The 18,774-nt window shown below is 50.8% G+C and overlaps 1 protein-coding gene across 2 annotated transcripts; it reads left to right on the top strand.

Annotated features, from left to right (window-relative positions):
- The first annotated feature begins 3,002 nt into the window (after nucleotides 1-3,002).
- HMGCL (3-hydroxy-3-methylglutaryl-CoA lyase) lies at nucleotides 3,003-18,241 on the top strand. 2 transcript variants are annotated; one of them, XM_032863732.1, is made up of 10 exons: nucleotides 3,003-3,100; nucleotides 6,609-6,692; nucleotides 8,720-8,827; nucleotides 9,512-9,607; nucleotides 10,987-11,135; nucleotides 13,410-13,473; nucleotides 14,806-14,994; nucleotides 16,571-16,696; nucleotides 17,608-17,698; nucleotides 18,116-18,241. In XM_032863732.1, coding segments are annotated over exons 1-10 (969 nt in total). In that variant the 5' UTR covers nucleotides 3,003-3,040; the 3' UTR covers nucleotides 18,118-18,241. The 2 variants fall into 2 exon arrangements, with proteins under 2 accessions (XP_032719623.1, XP_032719622.1); XM_032863731.1 differs by having other exon boundaries at nucleotides 17,608-18,241.
- Nucleotides 18,242-18,774: the final 533 nt, after the last annotated feature.

Below are 18,774 nucleotides of genomic sequence, written 5' to 3'. Positions count from 1 at the left end.
CCCACGGAAAGGCTCAGAAAAGAGCCTAAGTTTACACCTCTGGCTCATCTGTAGCCAAGAGACCGCTGACAACAATCAAAATGCAAAAATAAAAAAAAAAAACCCAGCAAGTCCTGGGAAGTGGGTAGAGGGAGGGGGTATCTGACTTCCAGAGATACCACATTATTAGAGTCCAATGTCCAGATGTCTGCAAAGAAATCACAAGGCACAAAGAGAAACAGGAAAACATGGCCCATTCGAAAGAAAAGAGTGAAAAAAAGACCTGGTGGCAGATAAACTAGACAAACCTTAAAGCAGCTGCCTTAAAGATACTCAGAAAACTAAAGGAAGCTGTGGGGAAGTCAAGAAAACAATGTATGAATGAAATAGATATATGAAGAAATGGCTAGTTAGATAATCTAAGAAGAAACCACACACAAAACACAATTTTGGAGCTGAAAAGTACAATTGAAATGAGAAATTCACCAGAGGGATTCAAAGGCAGATTTGAGTAGGCAGAAGAAAGAATATTATACCAGAAGATAGGACAATGTAAATTACTGAATCTGAGGAATTGAAAGAAGATTGAAGAAAAACCACGTTAGAGCAAAGATAAACAAAATAGAGAAAAACAACAGAGAAGGTAAAGTTGGTTTTTCGAAAAGATCAGCAAAATGACAAACCCATAGCTAAGATAGACTGAGGAAAAAGAAAAGATCCAAATTACTAAAATAAAAATGAAAATGGGACACTACTATGAGTTCTACAGAAATAAAAAGGATTATGGGAGCACTATAGAGCAGTTGTACTCCAACAAATTGGGTAACTAGATGAAGTCAGAAATTTCCTAAAAACACAAAACCTACCAAGACTAAATCGCAAAGAAATAGAAAACCTGAATAGACGTATAACAAGTAAGGAGATCAAATCAATAATTTTAAGATCTCCTGACAAAGAAAAGCCCGGGAACCAATAGCTTCTTTGGTGAATTCTACCAAACATTTAAAGAACTAACGTTTCCAGAAAAGTAAAGAGGATAGAAAACTTCCTAACTTACTCTATGAGGCCAGCATTAGCCTGACACCAAATCCAAAGACACTACCAGAAGACTATAGACCAACATCCCTTATGATCATTGATGCAGAACTCTTCCACAAAATACTAGCAAACCAAAATCAGCAACATATTCAAAGTATTACACGCCATCACCAAGTGGGATTTATTCATGGGATGCAAGGATGGTTCAAGATACAGAAACCAATCATTGTAATAAACCACATTAACAAAACAAAGGGAAAAAACCCATGATCGTCTCAACTGAAGCAGAAACACATTTGACAAAATTCAACACCTTTTTGTGATACATATGCTCAAGAAACTAGGAATAGAGTGGCACTTGGCTGGCTCAGTCAGAAGAGCATGCGACTCTTGATTTCAGGGTCATAAGTTCCAGTCCCACACTGGGTGCAGAGATACTTAAAAATCTCCTTTAGGGAGGACTGGGTGGCTCAGTCAGTTAAGCATCTGCCTTCAGCTTGGGTTATGATCCCAAGGTCCTGTCAGAGAGAGAGGGTGCGCTCCAGCAGCAAGGGGGAGGAACACAGGGAGAGGGAGAAGCAGACTCCCTGCTAGACAGGGAGCCCAATGCAGGGCTCCATCCCAGGACCCCAAGATCATGACTTGAGCCAAAGGCAGACACTTAACTGACTGAGCCCCCCAGCTTCCCCTAATTCCTTTCTTCTTTAATTTCAGGAAGGGTTTGTAGTTTTCACTGTGCAATTCTTGAAAGTCAAAAATAATAGTCATGAACATCACACATAAATATTTTGAAATAAATGTCATGCTAGTAGTTTTGGGTCATGTTCAGTCATCTAGCTGCAGGTTTGAGAATTCTGTGAGTACAGGTCTGTTACGACAGAGGGAATTTTGGGTGCTGCAGAAGCAAAACAGAACACTTATCAGGTCTTGTTCTCTCCGTAGCTAAAATCTGAGCCACCTGGAGGCAGGGACAGTACCCTCTTTGCTCCCCTAAGAAAGTCAGTCAGTGTACTTAACATTTGGATGTCCACCCACCCAGTAGCCACAGTGACTAATCACGAAATGCAAATCTGATCATCTCTTTGCTTAAAATCCATTAAATGAATTGCTATGTGTTCTCCAAAGTCGGTGGTATGGTCCCTGTCAATCTCTCCCATCTTAGTGGGAAGTCTGTCCCTACTCCCTCACAGCTCTGCAGTAATTCTGGCCTTCTTTCCATCTTCCCAAAACAATTTTTCCCCCAAACATTTCTAATTGCAGCCTACAGTAAGCCTACATTGCAATCTGGTTGACATATATAACAACAAACAAGATTTGCAAAGCAATACTTTATTACGCAGTACACTCCAATGCTTTTTTTTTTTTTAAGTTGGCACCCATTAATGTTATAACCAGTTAATGGGGTACAACATGGTTGAAAAAAACTGCTCTAAGCACTCAATTGCTTTGCCTCAGGGTCTTGGCATATGTTATGTTCACTGGAAAGTTCTTCTTGTGTCTTCTTTACCTGGATAAATCTTACCCATTTTAAAAGTTTGAAATCAAAGGATGTTTCTCGCTCACTAGAGCGCGCGCGCGCTCTTTCTCTCCCTCCTGTCGACTGCCTGCAGTTGAATCCTGGAGATCGTGATGCAAGAGTTAACACGGCCGAAGAACTCAGAACAGCGCAGGGCAAATAGTAATGCTCCGTCTTTTGTTGCGAAAGGTAGTAATTACGCAACTAATTGTGTGATTATTAATATGTCTTCCCAGAGCTCCCTAACTCTAAACCCCTTGATTATTTTTTGTTCATTTTCATAGTCGTAGCCTCAGTTTGCCATGGCAAGTAGAAAGCACTCAGAAAAAAATAATGGATGAAAAAAAAAACTGCCCAAAAGGAATGAAAACCTAGAAGCTGGAAACAGCCCTCGTAGGGCGTCTTCACGTTACTCCAGAAGCACCGCCCCCAAACGCGGGGCACGCCCACCCGGCTGTCGGCAGTCACGTGGGACTCAGCTGGGGGCGGCGGGGATGCTGGGCCAAGATGGCGACAATGAGGAGCGCGCTGCCGCGGAGACTGGTGGGCTTAGCGTCTCTCCGGGCTGTAAGTGCCCCGGCCCGCCGAGGGGTGGCCCTGCAGGCACCGTGACAGTCGGGGTCGGGGCCCTGGCCCGTGGTGGCAGCGCTCTGAGAGGTGAAGCCGGACAGTTGCCCAGGCCACAGTCGGGAGGGCCTTGGAGTCTCGGATCTTTGTCCCGCCCACATCTCTTGAGGGGCATGGGGAGAGTGAGGCCCAGAGATGGGGAACGACTTGCTCGGGTCGTGGAGACCTGGGGCGCCATCCCAGGTGCCCTGATTCCGTCTAAGGCTCTTCCCGGCCACCCTGGCACCTTCTCCCTCTGAGCTCTCCAAGCTCCTCAGTAGTGACACGTATAATCTTCCAGTTCCGAGGGGAAAAAGCGAGGTCCTCCCCCTCCCTCCGTCTGCTTTTCCAGCTCTTGCTGCGTTTGGGGGACTTAGGACCATGTGCGACTGATTGCCTTGGAATTGTACTTTGGGCATGTTGGATCCTGATGTTTCCCCCACCAATGCTCAGTGACTGGAGGGGAAGTGTAAGAGACCTAGTTGAACGAGGGGTTGAAGAAATGGTTTTGGCTAAAGCTGAAGCTGTGGTGTCCCAGTGGTTCTGCCACTTCCTAGGTCGCATGACCGTTGTTTGCTCTCTAAACCTCAGTTTGCTCGTCTATAACATGGGTAAACATTACCTGAGTTCTTTGGAGGTTAAGGGAAGTGGAGGTAAAGCATTTGACATTGCTTTAGCTCATAGTAAGTGATAAATGAGGTGCGTTAATTTTTCTTTAATTTAGAAGGAGTCTAAGTGTGTAGTGGGGAGATCACACCGTCTTCACAAGTGGGCCCCTCAGAAAGCCACTTTAATGTCTACTAGGCCACCCACCCCTACCGATCATTAATGTGTAAAATAAAGATGGTACTTCCAACTTGGAAGACTAAGAAAATTACATGAGATGGTGGATATTAATATGCTTTGAAAAAATTCCTGGTGTAATGAGGTCATAGGCTCTCCATGGGGTTACTAGCAGAGGCTTGGTGTCAGAAACAGGTGGTTCAAGGCCAGACTTCACTTGCTAGCTTTGTGATTTTGGAAAATCTTTCTGAGGCTGTTTCTTCCTGTATGAAGTTGAGATAATGATAGTCCCTGCCATGTAGGTACTAAATGAGGTACAGATCCTGAAGTTAGCACTGGGCTTTAGTTGGTATTAGCTGTTGGTATAGATAGGCCATAGCTCAGGAGGCTTGGCCCTGGACTTCTGTGGTTAGAGGAGATCATCTCTGAGCAGAGCTGTACGGAGGGGATGAACTGGGTGTTTAACCAAGATAAGAGAATACTGGTGGTGGCGGAGGAGGGTGCGGAGGGCAGAAAGGTGGCAAAGAGGCAACGTGGCCCAGGGGTTAAGAGCCAGCGCTGTAGATCAACACTGCCAGGTTCAGATAATGACTTGTGACCAGCTAACCATGTGATCTTAGGAAAGTTACTTAATCTCTGGGCTTCATATTTTTCACAGTAAAATGGAGATTGTAATAGTTCCTACCGAATAAGGTTGAGAGGTTGATAAAGGTTAATGTGTAAAAGGCTCTTACGAGTGCCTGGCAAATATTAAGTGCTTAATAAATGTGATTGTTTTGTTGTTATGGGGAAGGACATGGAATTTTTTTAAAGATTTTACTTATTTATTTGACAGAGACACAGTGAGAGAGGGAACAGAAAGAGAGAGAAGCAGGCTTCCTGCCAAGCAGGGAGCTCGATGCCAGGCTCAGTCCTAGGACCCTGGGATCATGACGTGAGCTGAAGGCAGACGCTTAATGACCGAGCCACCCAGGTGCCCCAAAGGACGTGGAATTAAGTTTGTTCTGTTTTCTTAAAAGGAGCTTGGAAGCAGGTCTTGCGTGCTTTCAACAACATCCGGCAGTTATCTCTCAAGCCCCTGTTATGTCCCAGGGCCTTAGAATTACAGCAATGGATAAAACAAAGTCCCTGCCTCACGCAGCTTACATTCCAGTGGGATCGACATAGGGCAATGTATCAGCAAAGGCTGAACAACCCTGTTGTAGGGACATTCAACATGCAGGGACCTTCCAACCTAGCCTGGTGACTTCATGCAATTCAATGGCTCGTCACTTTAGTCTCTAGGAAGTTTTGCAGGCTGAAGGCAAGGCCAGTTCAGGTGAGTTGTTCAAGTTCCAGCTGATCAGTAGCAGGGAGCGCTTCCTTCCTTGAGGGTTTCAGGAGTTTGGGATCCTTAGTAGATTACCAAGTGCACTTCTCCCCTTGCCCCACTGCAGTATGTTTATCCTGCCAGATTTACCAGATGAAATCTGGTAAAGCAAAGTTAATTTGAAGAGTTACAATATTAAGAACAGAGGAAAGAGGGAAAAGAAGCTTCATATTGCTTGGGGGTAAGGTGGAGAGGATTGGGGGCAGACTTTAAATGGAAAAGCCTTTTTTTTTTTTAACTGTCTTCAGCTGTTGGTGTCCTCTCTCCCCAGATGCACCCCTTGTCATCACCCAGCCTGTGACTGTAACAGAACAAGTCCTCCTCCTTCCCCCAAGCCCCACAAAGTCCAAGGCTAACTACTCCTCCCCCTACCTAGGAATTGCCCTTCCCCCGGGGTGGCTGTGCCCTTCATGCATTTATTTGCTATTCCTGGAGAGGGAATCTCAAGCAATCTCCATACCCAGGGCGGAGCCTGATGCAGGGCTCAGTCTCACAACCCTGAGACCATGACCCGAGCTGAAATCACGAGTTGGACGCTTAACCGACTAAGCCAACCGGGCGCCCCGGGAATTAGAGTTTTGAAATAGAAAATGTTGAGGGTCGGGGGATCGGCAGCTTTACAAAGGGCAGTCAGAGGAGGCCCATCTGGCTGAACGATGAGAAGGAGCCAGATGTGGAAGAGCATTCTGGGCAGAGGGAGTAGTAAGCCTTGGGGCCCTGCTGTGGGAGGAAGGCCACTGGGGCTGCAGTATAGGGACCCTCTACTGGGAGGTGGGGGTGGGGTGGGGAATATGAGGGAGTCAGGACAAGTAAGGAGTTCACCGGGAGATGTGGGACAGTAGAAACAAGTCATGAGTTCACTGAGATCAGCAGGAACCAAATGATAAGAACCTTCTAGCCCATGGGGAGTGGGGTAAGGGGATGAGTCAGGTTTCTGGCTTAAGCAATAGAATACATGTGTTGCTTTTTACTGAGAAAGCATGAAGCCAGACGGGGCTTTAGAATTTAAACAGTTCTGTTTGGGAAGGTGCAAATAGGTTTGTGGAGGAAACAACCTACATGCTCAGCTGGCAGACGGGCTGTTGGAAATGGGCCGATACTAGGAGCAGGAATCTCGTGCCCATTCCTCAGTGAAACGCTTTTGTTCTTTATGTTTTTCCTTCCAAAACCAACCAAATGCGAGAGATATATCATGTTTACAGTGAGAGACACTGCGTCCCATCTCAGTGAAGATGGGTCCCTTCTTTTAGATTTGTCTCCTTGGAGAATTGTGACAATCTTCTCCCAACCCTTTTTGTTTCCTCTTTTAAACCAAAGGTCAGCACCTCTTCTCTGGGTACTTTCCCAAAGCGAGTGAAAATTGTGGAAGTTGGTGCCCGAGATGGACTACAGAATGAAAAGGTAAAGATGGAAATCAACCAAAAGAGGTTTTTCGAGCAGTGAGAGTTGCCTGTGGTGGGCGCAGAGGGATGGACAGAGCTGTGCCAGATCGGATCGCCCCAGCTGACACCAAGCAAAGTCGAGAAGTCGAGGAGGCCAGGTGGGGTGGGGTGACAGTACAGCAATCTAAGATGGTGGCATATCAGGTGTGGTGTTGCCCGGTCTGTCTCAGGCCCCGTGCGGCAGGGCAGATGGGAAAGGCCGCAGGAGAGTAGACGGAAGGTAAGGACATGCCTTTCATCTGGCAATTCCAATTCTGCATGAGGGGACTTACCAAAGGATGTCATGAAGGCCACATGCAAAGACTTAGCCTTAGAGATGCTCCTCAAAACCTCGTTGTAATAAAATAGTTGGAAACCACCTCAGTGCTCAATGTGAAGAAAGTTAGCTCAAATATACTTTAATGACTTCATTAAATGGATTAGGAAGCTGTACTAATATAGGAGTATGTTAAGTGACTAAGCAGATTATAAAATCATAGGCATTTTCTTTAATCTTGCACTTTTATGTAAAACAAAAAGCTTATACATCTGTGGAAACATCCACCTAGAGAAGGATCTAGAATAGTGCTGTCCAGTAGCACTTTCTGTGAGGCTGGAAATGTTCTAGATGTGAGCTGTCTTGGACACGTGGGTTTTGAGCACTTGAAATGTGACTACTGTAGCTGGGGAACTGAAATTTTGTTTTTATGTAATTTAAATTCATGTAAATTTAAATAACCACTTATGGCTAGTGTCTAATATATTGGACTGCACAGATCTGGAAAGTCACATTATCATGAGGTAACTAGTGTTATCTCTGGGAGATTTTAAGGATGTTTTTTGTTTTGGGCATGTTTTCTGAAATAATTGTGCATTATTTTTTCTTTTCTTTTTTTTTTTTTAGATTTTATTTATTTATTTGACAGAGAGAGACCACAAGTAGGCAAAGAGGCAGGCAGAGAGAGAAAGAGAGGGAAGCAGGCTCCCTGCCAAGCAGAGAGCCCGATGCAGGACTCGATCCCAGGACCCTGAGATCATGACCTGAGCCGAAGGCAGCAGCTTAACCCACTGAGCCACCCAGGCGCCCCATCGTGCATTATTTTTTCAATCGGAAAAGCTTTTTCTTTTTTTGGAAAGCATAGCTTCAATAGTGAGGACTTACTGATAACAATAAAGTAAAAGTTCTGTGAGGGCAGAATCGTATATGTTCTGCCCACTGCTGTATCCCTAGCACCTAGCACCATGCCTGGAACATGGAGGGCTCCCAGAAATTACTTATGGGATGGATTAAGGTAAAGTAATGGGAGAGAAATTGATGGGGTTGGTGTGAAAAGGCCTGGTGAGAAAGACTTTGAGTTCTTGGAATTTTTTTATCTAATCCTGTAAGCACTAGGGAGCCATGGAAGGCTTTTGGGCAGGAGACTGAAACAATGGAGACTGTTTTAGAAAGACTCCTGTATGGGGAATTGGTAGAGTGAGACCATGCCGTAACATACAGGGAGGAATGGTAGTAGATTTGGAAAGAGAGAACCGTAGAATCTAATCAGCAACTAGGCATGGTGGGGGAGGGAGAGAAAGAAGGGGGAGGCCAGCCATGGGAGGATAAGGTCCGGTGCCAGTTCGGAGACGGAAAAGGGGACCCAGACAGAGGGTTAGTCATCACTGCCCTTTCAGGCCACGGCACATGGCTCTCAGTTTGTTTACGATGGGGTCATAAATCAAGAAACAGTTAAGAAAAAGGCTTTATGATACAAAACTATTGTTTCCGTGTACACATTTAGCCCTCTTCAGGCGAGAAGCTGCCTCCACTGCAAAGTACTATCTGTAGAACTTGAAGCTGTCCCCCACCTGTTGGCCTGAAGTACACGTGGATTCGTGCTTTTGTCTGAAAAATCAAGATAGCGAAGTGCACGCTGTAGCCAAGCTTTGGACTAACAGGCACTGTGGCTGAGGCCATTTGGTTCCCACTTTTGCTGACCTGTCTTTTCTGGTATTTCTCCATCACAGAATATCGTATCTACTTCTACAAAAATCAAGCTGATAGACATGCTTTCTGAAGCAGGACTCCCTGTTATAGAAGCCACCAGCTTTGTGTCCCCCAAGTGGGTGCCCCAGGTGAGCCCCAGCCCTCAGTAATAAGTGTTTCTCAGTTGAGACAGATGTGAAGTTTTGCAGTTGCCCTGGAAATATGTAGACATTGGGAACGTAGGGCTCCAGATCTCTGGCTTGCTCTCGTGACTTCTGGAAGCATGGGGCAGCAGAAGACCATCACCCTGAAGGCAGGAGGCTTGGATTTGGTCTTGGCTTTGGCCCTGACTTGCTTGGGGACCTTGGTGAAATCTTCCCCTCTCCAAGCTTAGGGTGGTCTCTCAAGCCTCATCTGGCTCTGGAAGTCTAGAATCTCTATCCCTGTCTAGAGATGTGGCGTCTGTGTTTGTAAAAGGGAGAGACAGATGACTCCTGGTTCACAGAAACAATCAAGTGGGAAGAGAGATCTTGTTTCAGCTGAGCGTTAAGTAACATAGAGTTTCTCAGTAAATGGCTGGTAGTGTTGTCGCTGCTTGTGAGAAGCTGTCAGTATTAGCCGTAGAGAGAAATTGGGGGACTTACTGCACCAAGGAGCCCTGGGCCCATCAGCGGTCAAACAAAGAGTAAAAGCACTGGAGAGACCCAGCTCTGCAAAAGGACTCCATCTCTGGGGGTTCTAGACAACAGAGATTGTGTGATAAAAACGTTTTTTCTACCTGAGCTCTCTGCCTGCCTTGGCAGTGACCTGGTAATGTCTCCTTTGGCTCCCAGATGGCTGACAATGCTGAAGTTTTGAAGGGCATCCAGAAATTTCCTGGCATCAACTACCCAGTCCTGACCCCGAATATCAAAGGCTTCCAGGCAGCGGTAAGAAACTCGCTTGATGGCGGGGGGCCCCTGAAATGAGATTGATGATGTTGGTCCCTGTCTTGTCACTGGGCCTAGTCCCTGTCCTGGGCCATCTGTCTGAAGGGCTTGCCTCCAGTAATGATGAGCACTGTCAGACAGACCCAAGGCAGTCCTGGCCCTACCACCCCCAGCTCTCTGACCTTGACCAGCTGTTTAGCCTCTCTGAGCCTCAGATTATGCCTGTAAATTAGGGCTGATCATAGTACCTAATGCTGGAAGGATTTCAGAGGCTAGAATGCACCCATATTACTTACCAAGAGGCTTGGAGAAAGTAAGTGCTTAGTAAATATTAGCTCTTGTTGTCATTATCCATTTCCTCTTTAGAGAAGATCGTGCTCCCCACAGTGGTTGCTGGTATCTGCCATCTTTCCTGGAGTGTTGGACAAGAACATCACTGGGGATGCTGATTCTGAATTTAGGCAGAAAGCTGTTCTTTCTATATATACATATATATATATATATATATACACACACATATATATATATATATATAATTTTTTTAAAGATTTTATTTATTTATTTGACAGAGAGAGATGATCACAAGTAGCCAGAGGCAGGCAGAGAGAGACGGGGAAGCAGGATCCCCGCTGAGCAGAGAACCTGATGCGGGGCTCGATCCCAGGACTCTGAGATCATGACCTGAGCTGAAGGAGAGGTTTAACCCACTGAGCCACCCAGGCACCCCAGAAAGCTGTTCTTAAGAGTGACATCCAGGACGGTGATGACAGCAGCAGTGCTGGGCCCTGGGGGAAGGCTAAGGGTGGTTGTGTTTCTTTGATGGGGCTAGAATTCACTGTGTTCATTCCTAGGGCTGCCATAAGAAAATACCAAAAGCTTAGGTGCCTTAGAACAACAGAAATGTATTCTCTCACAGCTCTGGAGGCTAAAAGTCTGAAACCCCGGGGGTACTGAGTTCCTCCACATACCACTGTTCCCTCCTGAGGGCTGGGAGGACGTGTCCTAGCTTCTGGTGAAGACTGGCAGCCCTCACTCACCTCACTCCTATCCCGCCTGTGCCTTCACTGGCCCCTGTGTGTGTCTTCACATGACCTCCATCTTAGAAGGACGCCATTCCTATTGGAGTCACGACCACTATGACCTCATTTTAACCAATTACTTCTATACCTACCCTATTTCCAAATAAGGCCACATTCTGAGGTACTGGGGATTAGGACTTCTACAGACCTTCTTTTGGGGGCGGGGGGGTGGCACAGTTCAACTCAGGATATTTGTGTGTTACAAGATTCACTGTAAGACAAGGGTTTTTTGCCACTTTGCCAACACTGGTGTTTCTCAAAGAGAAAAAACCTGAAAGGAATTCACCCGGCTATTGGCAGATGGCCGCTGGAGCCAAGGAGGTGACCGTCTTTGGAGCTGCCTCAGAGCTGTTCACCAAGAAGAACACCAATTGCTCCATTGAGGAGAGTTTACAGCGATCTGACGAGATCCTGAGGGCGGCTCGGGCCGCCGGTATCCCCGTGCGTGGGTGAGTCACTCCATGTCAGTGCCGCCTGCCTTCTCCTCAGAACCATTCTGGAAAGGTGGCCAGGCTCTGACTCAAGCCACCTTCCCCCTACAAACTCCTTATCCTGAGCACAGGCTGCCTATACTCCACACCTTGACATCTCTCCTCAAGTAGATGTGGTCAGAAGAAATCCTGGCAAGTGCTTTCTCCAAACCTGGTTTTGGGGTCCGTTCCCCAGAGGAATCCAGCAGGACAGGACACTCGCCGGAGTCTGTGGAGGTCAGATGAATCCCAGCTCCAGCACCCCCATCCACACAGGTCTGAGGAACCCTCTCGGCTTCTAGGTCTCCAGCATCACATCTTTCACGCCAGGAGTGCTAGGCATAGTCCCTTTGTTAACCGACTGTGACCCCATGGTCACCCAGCAAGCAGGGCTGTCCTCGCTTCCAGAGGACAGAACCGACTCAGGAAGGCCGAAGAGTCGGCTGTGGGGTCGTACACTGTCCACGCTGCAGCCAGCGTGCTCATGCAGAAGGTGCACGTGCGATCACCTCACTCCCTGGTTAAAACCTGGCAGTGATGCTCCGACTCTGGACTTCCCACCTGGCTTCCGAGACACTGCCGTTGTCCGCAGCCTTGTTGTCCTCTGCTGCTAACCGTCCAGCCCTGCCTCCGCAGCTCGCTGCATTCCAGCCTGACTGGAACTTCAGTCCTTACTTCCATGCTCCCACTCTCTTGCCTCTGGGCCTTTGCACGTGCTTTCCATAGACTTAGTCCTCTCCTATCGTATATCCTACTTGTCCAGGCTAACTCTGCTCATCCTCCGGCTTCTCCAGGAAGCTTTTTCTGGCCCTCAGCTGGTGTTAGTACCACTCGTCGGGCTCTCAGGGCCCCCAGATATCCTCTGACAGAGCACTTGGCTTCATGTTAGCTTCTTCCCTGCCTCCCACTCCCGGTGCACCCCGCGCCCTGTGAGGGCAGAGCCCACGTGCCACGGTTCATGGTGGGCTCCCTCCCGCAGTCCAGGGCCAGCACGCCAGGTGCTGGGGAAGCAAGGGGTGGGTGGCTGGGGGGTTGTGTGGGGGGAAGCAGGGGCCCATGGGGTCTGCCTGACTCTAAGCCTGTGCTCGTTATCAGTATCTCCCTTCTCCTTGCTCAGCAGTGACTGCAGAACAAGGAGGAGAAGGAAGTTGGGAAAACACTCTGAGATCTTTGGGCCCGAAATGATGTATCCAGCCAACTTTTGTGATGCTTCCCACATGCTGAACAGTTTACCAAACTCTAAGAGGTCTCCGTGGGGCCTTAGCTCCAACAGGGCAGGTGGGAACAGAAGCCCACCAAGATCCAAAGATCCAAACTCCTTCCCACAGCTGGCAGGGCGCCGTGATCGGCCTGTGCCCAGCTGTCCAGCCACGTGCTGTGTTCTCTGCCGCTGGCTCTCTGTGCCCAGCTCTTCCGTCCTTCTGAGCTTGAGCACATCCTCTCTACCATCCCGGGCTCCACACTGCTCTCTGCCTGGGATGCTCTCCCAGTGGCTCCTGCCACCTGCTCCCCTCCTCCGCTCCCGTGTCACGGCCTGGAGGTCTTCCTGGGCCACCCTGGCTACAGCCAGCCTCCTCTCCTTGCTCCCGCCACACCGCCGTTCTTCCCTTCATGGCACATCTCTCTTGAGATCATCTCACCCGTTCCTTCAGTTGCCCTTTCATCAGCTCGCTCTCTAACTGGAAATAACCTCCATGAGCGTAGGGACCTTGTCCGTCTTTTCACTGCGTGACCCAGTGCCGGGCACGTAGTGGGCAGCTCTCTCAGTATCCGTCGAATAAATGAGTGTGAATCCTCGGGCAGCTCACTGGAGCAGCCGATCCTTGGCCCTCAGGCCAGCCCAGCCCTTTTGTTCCTGCTTGGTTTCATCTGTCGTTGGTCCCCTCCTGCGAGTAGGGGCCCCAGCTACCCTGCGGCACATGTTCTGCTCTATCTCAACGCCCTACGGCTCCGATGCCTGCTCACTGCCCTCTCTGGCTTGCTTCTCTCCTCAGGCCTGTGCAATGCCAGCTTCCCCAGCAAGCAGCCGAGGAGGCCCATCCCTTCCCTGCCCTGGCTCTCCGCCGCCCCCTCCTGGCCCCATGCGCGCTCCCTGTGTTCTCCCCCCTTCCCCCCCCACAAGGAATCTCCCTTTCCCCCACGCATTTGACCTTGCCTCACTTCAGGGATGACTGTCAGACAGCTACCCGGGTCAGCCCTGCGGGCCTGGGAGCTCAGGGGCCCTGACACCATCCCTCCCCTGTCCTCCCGCAGGTATGTCTCCTGTGTGCTTGGATGCCCCTATGAAGGGAAGATCTCCCCGGCCAAAGTAGCTGAGGTGTGTGTATATCGGGCCAGGGGTTTTCCAAGGGTTGTCTGCCTTGCCTGCTTGTGAGGTTCCCCTCATCACCCTTTCCTGGTGGGTCACTGATGTCATTCGTTCCCGGGGCTCCTTCATTGCACCCCTCTGGGAGCACCACCCAGCACTTGCTCCTGGAGGCCCACCTCCTAGCGCGCTTGAAGCCCTACCCTCTGCCCCAGCCTGGAAGCCTCTGACTCAGTTTGCGGTCTGGTCAGTGGACAGGGGATAGTTGAGGTGATCCGTGGAGGGGCTCCCTGCCCAGGCTCCCGAAGTTCCTCACCCTCGCTGTCCTCCAAGCGGGAACCAAGTCAACACTGAGGAGAGCACAGTGTGGGAACAGGGTCTGAGCAACCCAAGGGCATGTGCCCCTTAGTTGTCAAAGTCACTGTGCAAATTTGGTGTTATTGTTAGTCCGTTTCTCAAGCGAGGAAACACGCCGCCCCCCGCCCTTCCCGCATAGCAGGGAGCATCAAGGAGAGAGCGGTACTCCCGGAGAGTGGCCGCTCTGCCCGTCCCAGCCTCCCGTCCCGCCAGCCCTCCCTGCCACGCCGCAAAGCCTCGCCACTGCTTCTTGGAAGGAGAGATGGAAGCTCCGAAAGGATCAGCCCTTTGCGGGCACCCCCTCAGCCAGGGAGCAGCCGAACTGGGTTGGGGCCCCAGCGTGTGTCACTCCAGAGCCCGCCCCTTCGCTGTGGCCTTTGCCTCCACGCGCTGTCCTCAGTCTGCTGCCCGGGCGGCGGTGTCCTCTGCATGAGTGCTGCTGAGTGTCCTCTGCATCCCTGCCCTGTCACACCGTCCACTTGTGGCAGCGCCGTGTGGGGCAGCATCTCCTCGAGAGGGGCACACGTTGCACTGGTTTCTCAGTGGTTTCAGGGATTTGCAGATGAGATTCTAAAAGTTTAAACAGTTAGGTACTTCTGTTGAAAATAGCTGCTCAGACCCACGAGGTCGCAGATCTTACTGAAGACAGTTCTGTGAGAGGAATCCATTTTCCAGATGCCGGTTGTTGGCTCTGACGCAGGGTGTGGAGGTGGCACGTGAAGTCAGAGGCCATGCGGGCAGGAGAGGGTGGGAGGAAAGCTCGGGCTTGCAGGGCCAGCTCTGTTCCTTACATCTCTGCTTCCTAGTGAGGAGAGTGGGGGGTTTCGTCCCCACTCAGAGTTGTAAGGAGCCTACGATTGAACAGGAATTTAGTGTTTCGGACAGGGAGATGTCCTGCACAGGCCCAGGACCCCTGCTTCTGAGGTCTTGGACTCCGGGCTTGAGGAATCTGATGTCCTCCAAGTGCTTGCTTGCTTGCTCCCCCAGGTCGCCAAGAAGATGTACTCAATGGGCTGCTACGAGATCTCCCTGGGGGACACCATCGGTGTGGGCACTCCTGGGGTCATGAAGGACATGCTGTCTGCGGTCATGCATGAGGTGCCTGTGGCTGCCCTAGCTGTCCACTGCCATGACACCTACGGCCAGGCCCTGGCCAACACCTTGATGGCCCTGCAGGTAAGGTGGGTCCGAGGAGAAAGGCGCATGTCCATCCTCCAGGAGGACATAGTGGCAGGCCAGCTAGGCTCCCGGGTTCTTTCAGTGAGCACTCACGGATACCTGTGTGCCAGGCCCTGGGCGGCCAACAGAGGACACGGACACGTGACCCCGGCCTGTACGGGTGCGTGAGGGGTCAGTCAAGGGAGTTTCGTGGTAGTCCTCATGCATTAGGACAGGTCACTTGCAGGGAAGAAGCACGTGACTAAGGAAGGTCTCTGTCCCAGCTGGGGTGGTCAGAGTGGATTTGCCACAAGAGACCTGAGTGAGGCCTGGAGGATGTGAAGAAGTGAAGCAGTTGGAAAAGGGGGAACAGGAAGCTGACGAGGCAGCCCTGGGCTGAAAGGCGGAGGTGGGGTTTGGGGAGGACACACCCCCAGGCCCACCGAGGGTTGTGACTGCACATGCGCTTAGGGAGCGGGCAGGGGAGACAGGCAGCAGCGGTCACTCCGGGGGTGCTGTTCCCCAGAGATCGAACTGAGGCTTCAGATTGGGTTTCCCTCGAGTTTTGCTCCTTGTGGGCTAGGAAGGAGGATTCTGTGAACTGGCCACCCCTTAGAAGGAAAGTTCTGTGTCTGACCACAGGCTATGTCTGTCTTGTATCTGACATTCCTGTCATGTTGGTTGAAGTCTGGCCTGTTGCATTTAGGTTTGCTAAAGCAATCCTGGGCCGTCTTTATTCTTAGGGTTTTTTTTCTCCTTTTTTGGTTGGTTGGTTGGTTGGTTGTTTTTTTTTTTTGTTAAGTTATCTCGTAGAGGCTCAGGTCTCTAAGCCATATGATTCTGTAACTTTGTTTTCTCCATTGTAGCTGTCCAGGTTAAGGTCTGTGAGAGGTTTGAGGGGAGAGGAGAAAGGGCAACGTCATTAGGAAAGTGGGCTGCGCTGGCCAGGGAAATGGGATAGGCCACCTGGGGTTAGAGGCCCAACTTGAAGTGAGAGCAGCCTTACTTAGGTGGGGGTGGTTGGGGTGGTGGGGGGTAAATGAATCACAGGAAACAACGGAGGCCTGAAATCTGAACCGTGGGTAGTGCTTCCTTTAGGTTTGTGATCAGGGAGGGCCTGGGGAGACCTTTCAGGGTGAGGAATTGAGCATGAAAGGAACCAGGGAAGATAACCCTGGCAGAGGACACTGTCCACAAAGAAGACTCACACTGTTCCAGGAACTGAAAAGAACCACTGAGGGACACCTGGGTGACTCAATCGTTAAGGATCTGCCTTCGGCTCAGGTCATGATCCCAGGGTCCTAGGACGGAGCCCCGTGTCAGGCTCCCTGCTCAGTGGGAAGCCTGCTTCTCCCTCTTCCACTCCCCCTGCTGTGTTCCTACTCTCGCTGTGTCTCTCTCTGTCCAAGAAATAAAGTCTTTAAATTAATTAATTAATTAATTAAAAAATAAACAGACTGCTCAGCCAAAGGAAGGAGTAACTCTCAGTGGAATTTCAGGTAGCAGTTGACTGGGAGGTTTGCAAGGACCTCCTGGCTTTGTAGACTCTTGTCCCCACAGTGACACCCATGTTTCACCATCCTTGTGTTTCCAGATGGGAGTGAGTGTCGTGGACTCTTCTGTGGCAGGCCTCGGAGGCTGTCCCTATGCACAGGGGGCATCTGGAAACTTGGCCACAGAGGACCTCGTCTACATGCTGTCTGGCTTGGGCATTCACACGGTAAGCTCGCCTGCCCCCTGGTGGCAACAGCCCTGAAATGACTAGAACTCTCCTTGAAGTCCGAGGACAGAAGCGGATTGTTTTGTTGAGGGTTTTTTTTTGCTGATAGCGAGGAGAGTTAAAAGGTAGCAGAGGAGGCACCAAGGTGTAGGGAAAGGGCCACATCCGTGACCTGAATCAGTTCCCTCTGGACCTCTGTTTCATTCCATGTAAAATGAGGGCAGGAGAAGGAGACAGCCCTCCCCAGGGCTCTGTCAGAGTCAGTGAGGACCCTCAGTAGTGGGTTGGAAGCAGTATCGCGTCTGAGCTTTGGGACCAGATGGATCTTGGTTTAAAACCTGGTTCTCCACTCATGAGCTGTGTGACCTGACAAATGATTTCACCTCCCTGGACCTAAGAAACGTGAATGCTGGCAGCACCTCCCTCATGGGGCTGCAATGACTAGGTAGAGTGCAGAGTGCCCAGCCCGGAGCTGAGCGCACGGTACACACGAGTACATGTGAGCTCCTGGCACCAACAGGTTTTCTGGATGGTCCTTTCGGTTGGTGCTTCCCTCCTGGCTCGCTCTGCCTGGCAGTCTTTATCACTTCAGTCGGCACTTGCTGACTGCTGCGGGCCGGGCCCTACACTGGGCGCTGGAGACGGGGATGGAACAAGACTGGCGAGATCCCTGCCCTGGTGACAGCAGTAGAAACCATTCCACAGACGGAGACATCTTACATAGGGGGAGCCTGGGGGGGGTCACCCCGGAAGGCTGCAGCCTTGCAGGCAGGGGCTGTCCCAGCACAAGAGGAACAAGAACCCCTCTGTCTTCACCATTACTCTCTCAGTACTGGTTTTGGGTCCAGTCCAAGGTCTCCCTGGATACTGCAGGCATGGCATAACCTAGAGCATCCTCTTGTTTCTCGAAGGGTGTGAACCTCCAGAAGCTCCTGGAAGCTGGGACCTTTATCTGCCAAGCCCTGAACAGAAAAACCAGCTCCAAAGTGGCTCAGGCTACTTGTAAGCTGTAAGCCCCTTTGGGGGACTCTTTGGGAATAGGGGCACTCGTGAATGATTCAGGAAAGGGCATGTGGAAATGGGAATGAAATCGGCCGGAGCGGGCCCCTCCCTAGCATGTCCACACATAGGTCTCCTGCAAAAGGGAGGCAAGGGACAGGAGCTGCTTGGCCTCTGGCCCTCCCTGCCAAACTCTAGTCTGAGTGAGAAGCCTGCAGTGCTGTGGGTCTCCCTGCCCCATGAACCCACCGGCCCAGGAGTTGAATGCCCAGTTCCCTGGTGCTCAGGCCCCATCTCTGGGTGAGGTCCGTCAGCAAGCTACACAGCCTGACCCTGCTGTGGCTCTGGGGCCATCGCTGACTCCGTAGGGCAGAAGGGCCTGGAGGAGTTTTTCCCCAAGCTGGCAGAGGACATTTGCAGAAGGGGTGAAGGCTGAGCTGCTCTGGTGACCACCTGCTAACGCCAGCGTCTTTGGAAAATGCCGGCTCTGAACATGATTTCTGAGCACAGCTTGTGTAATTAAAGGTCTGATGACATAAAAGCGTGTGCCAGTCTGTGTTGTGCAGTTGTGTGCGCAGGAACGGGGGAGACCGGTGGGGAACAAAACCTCTCCACAGCAGGGCATTCTGAGAGGAACGTGTACACCTGCAACTAGTCTGCACGTCTCTGGATCTTCTCCGTTTCCCCACCTGATTCCGGAATTCCTAATGACTGCAAACCGACGGCTTTGGGCCGCTCCGGCCTGGCCAGAACACCCTGGAGAGGTGGTTGCGGAGGCTCCTGGCTCTGTGGGCAGGGAGGTGCGGGTGTGGGCGCTGCCGTCTGTCCCTTCAGGACTCCGAGCCGGGCTCGGACGGCGGCTCATCAGGATGCCATCACTTGGCCCCACCTTTCCTTTAAACCGAAGCACCGCCTCATTTTCTAGCCGACTCTGGGAGGCGGGGTGCGGACACACCGACCATCCCCGGCGGTTCGTCTGGGGGCTGAGCGCAATCGGCTGCGCGATCTCTCCTTTGGCCGCAGAGCCTTCCCGGCCCCGCGGGGAGGAGGCCGGGGGAAGGTGCAACCAGACCTCCCAG

The sequence above is a fragment of the Lontra canadensis genome, unplaced genomic scaffold, assembly GCF_010015895.1.
Source record: "Lontra canadensis isolate GAN:19392208 unplaced genomic scaffold, GSC_riverotter_1.0 scaffold25, whole genome shotgun sequence".
NCBI classification, from domain to species: Eukaryota; Metazoa; Chordata; class Mammalia; order Carnivora; family Mustelidae; genus Lontra; species Lontra canadensis.
Note: the sequence above shows the minus strand (reverse complement) of the source record. Positions and strands in the feature narration are given on the sequence as shown.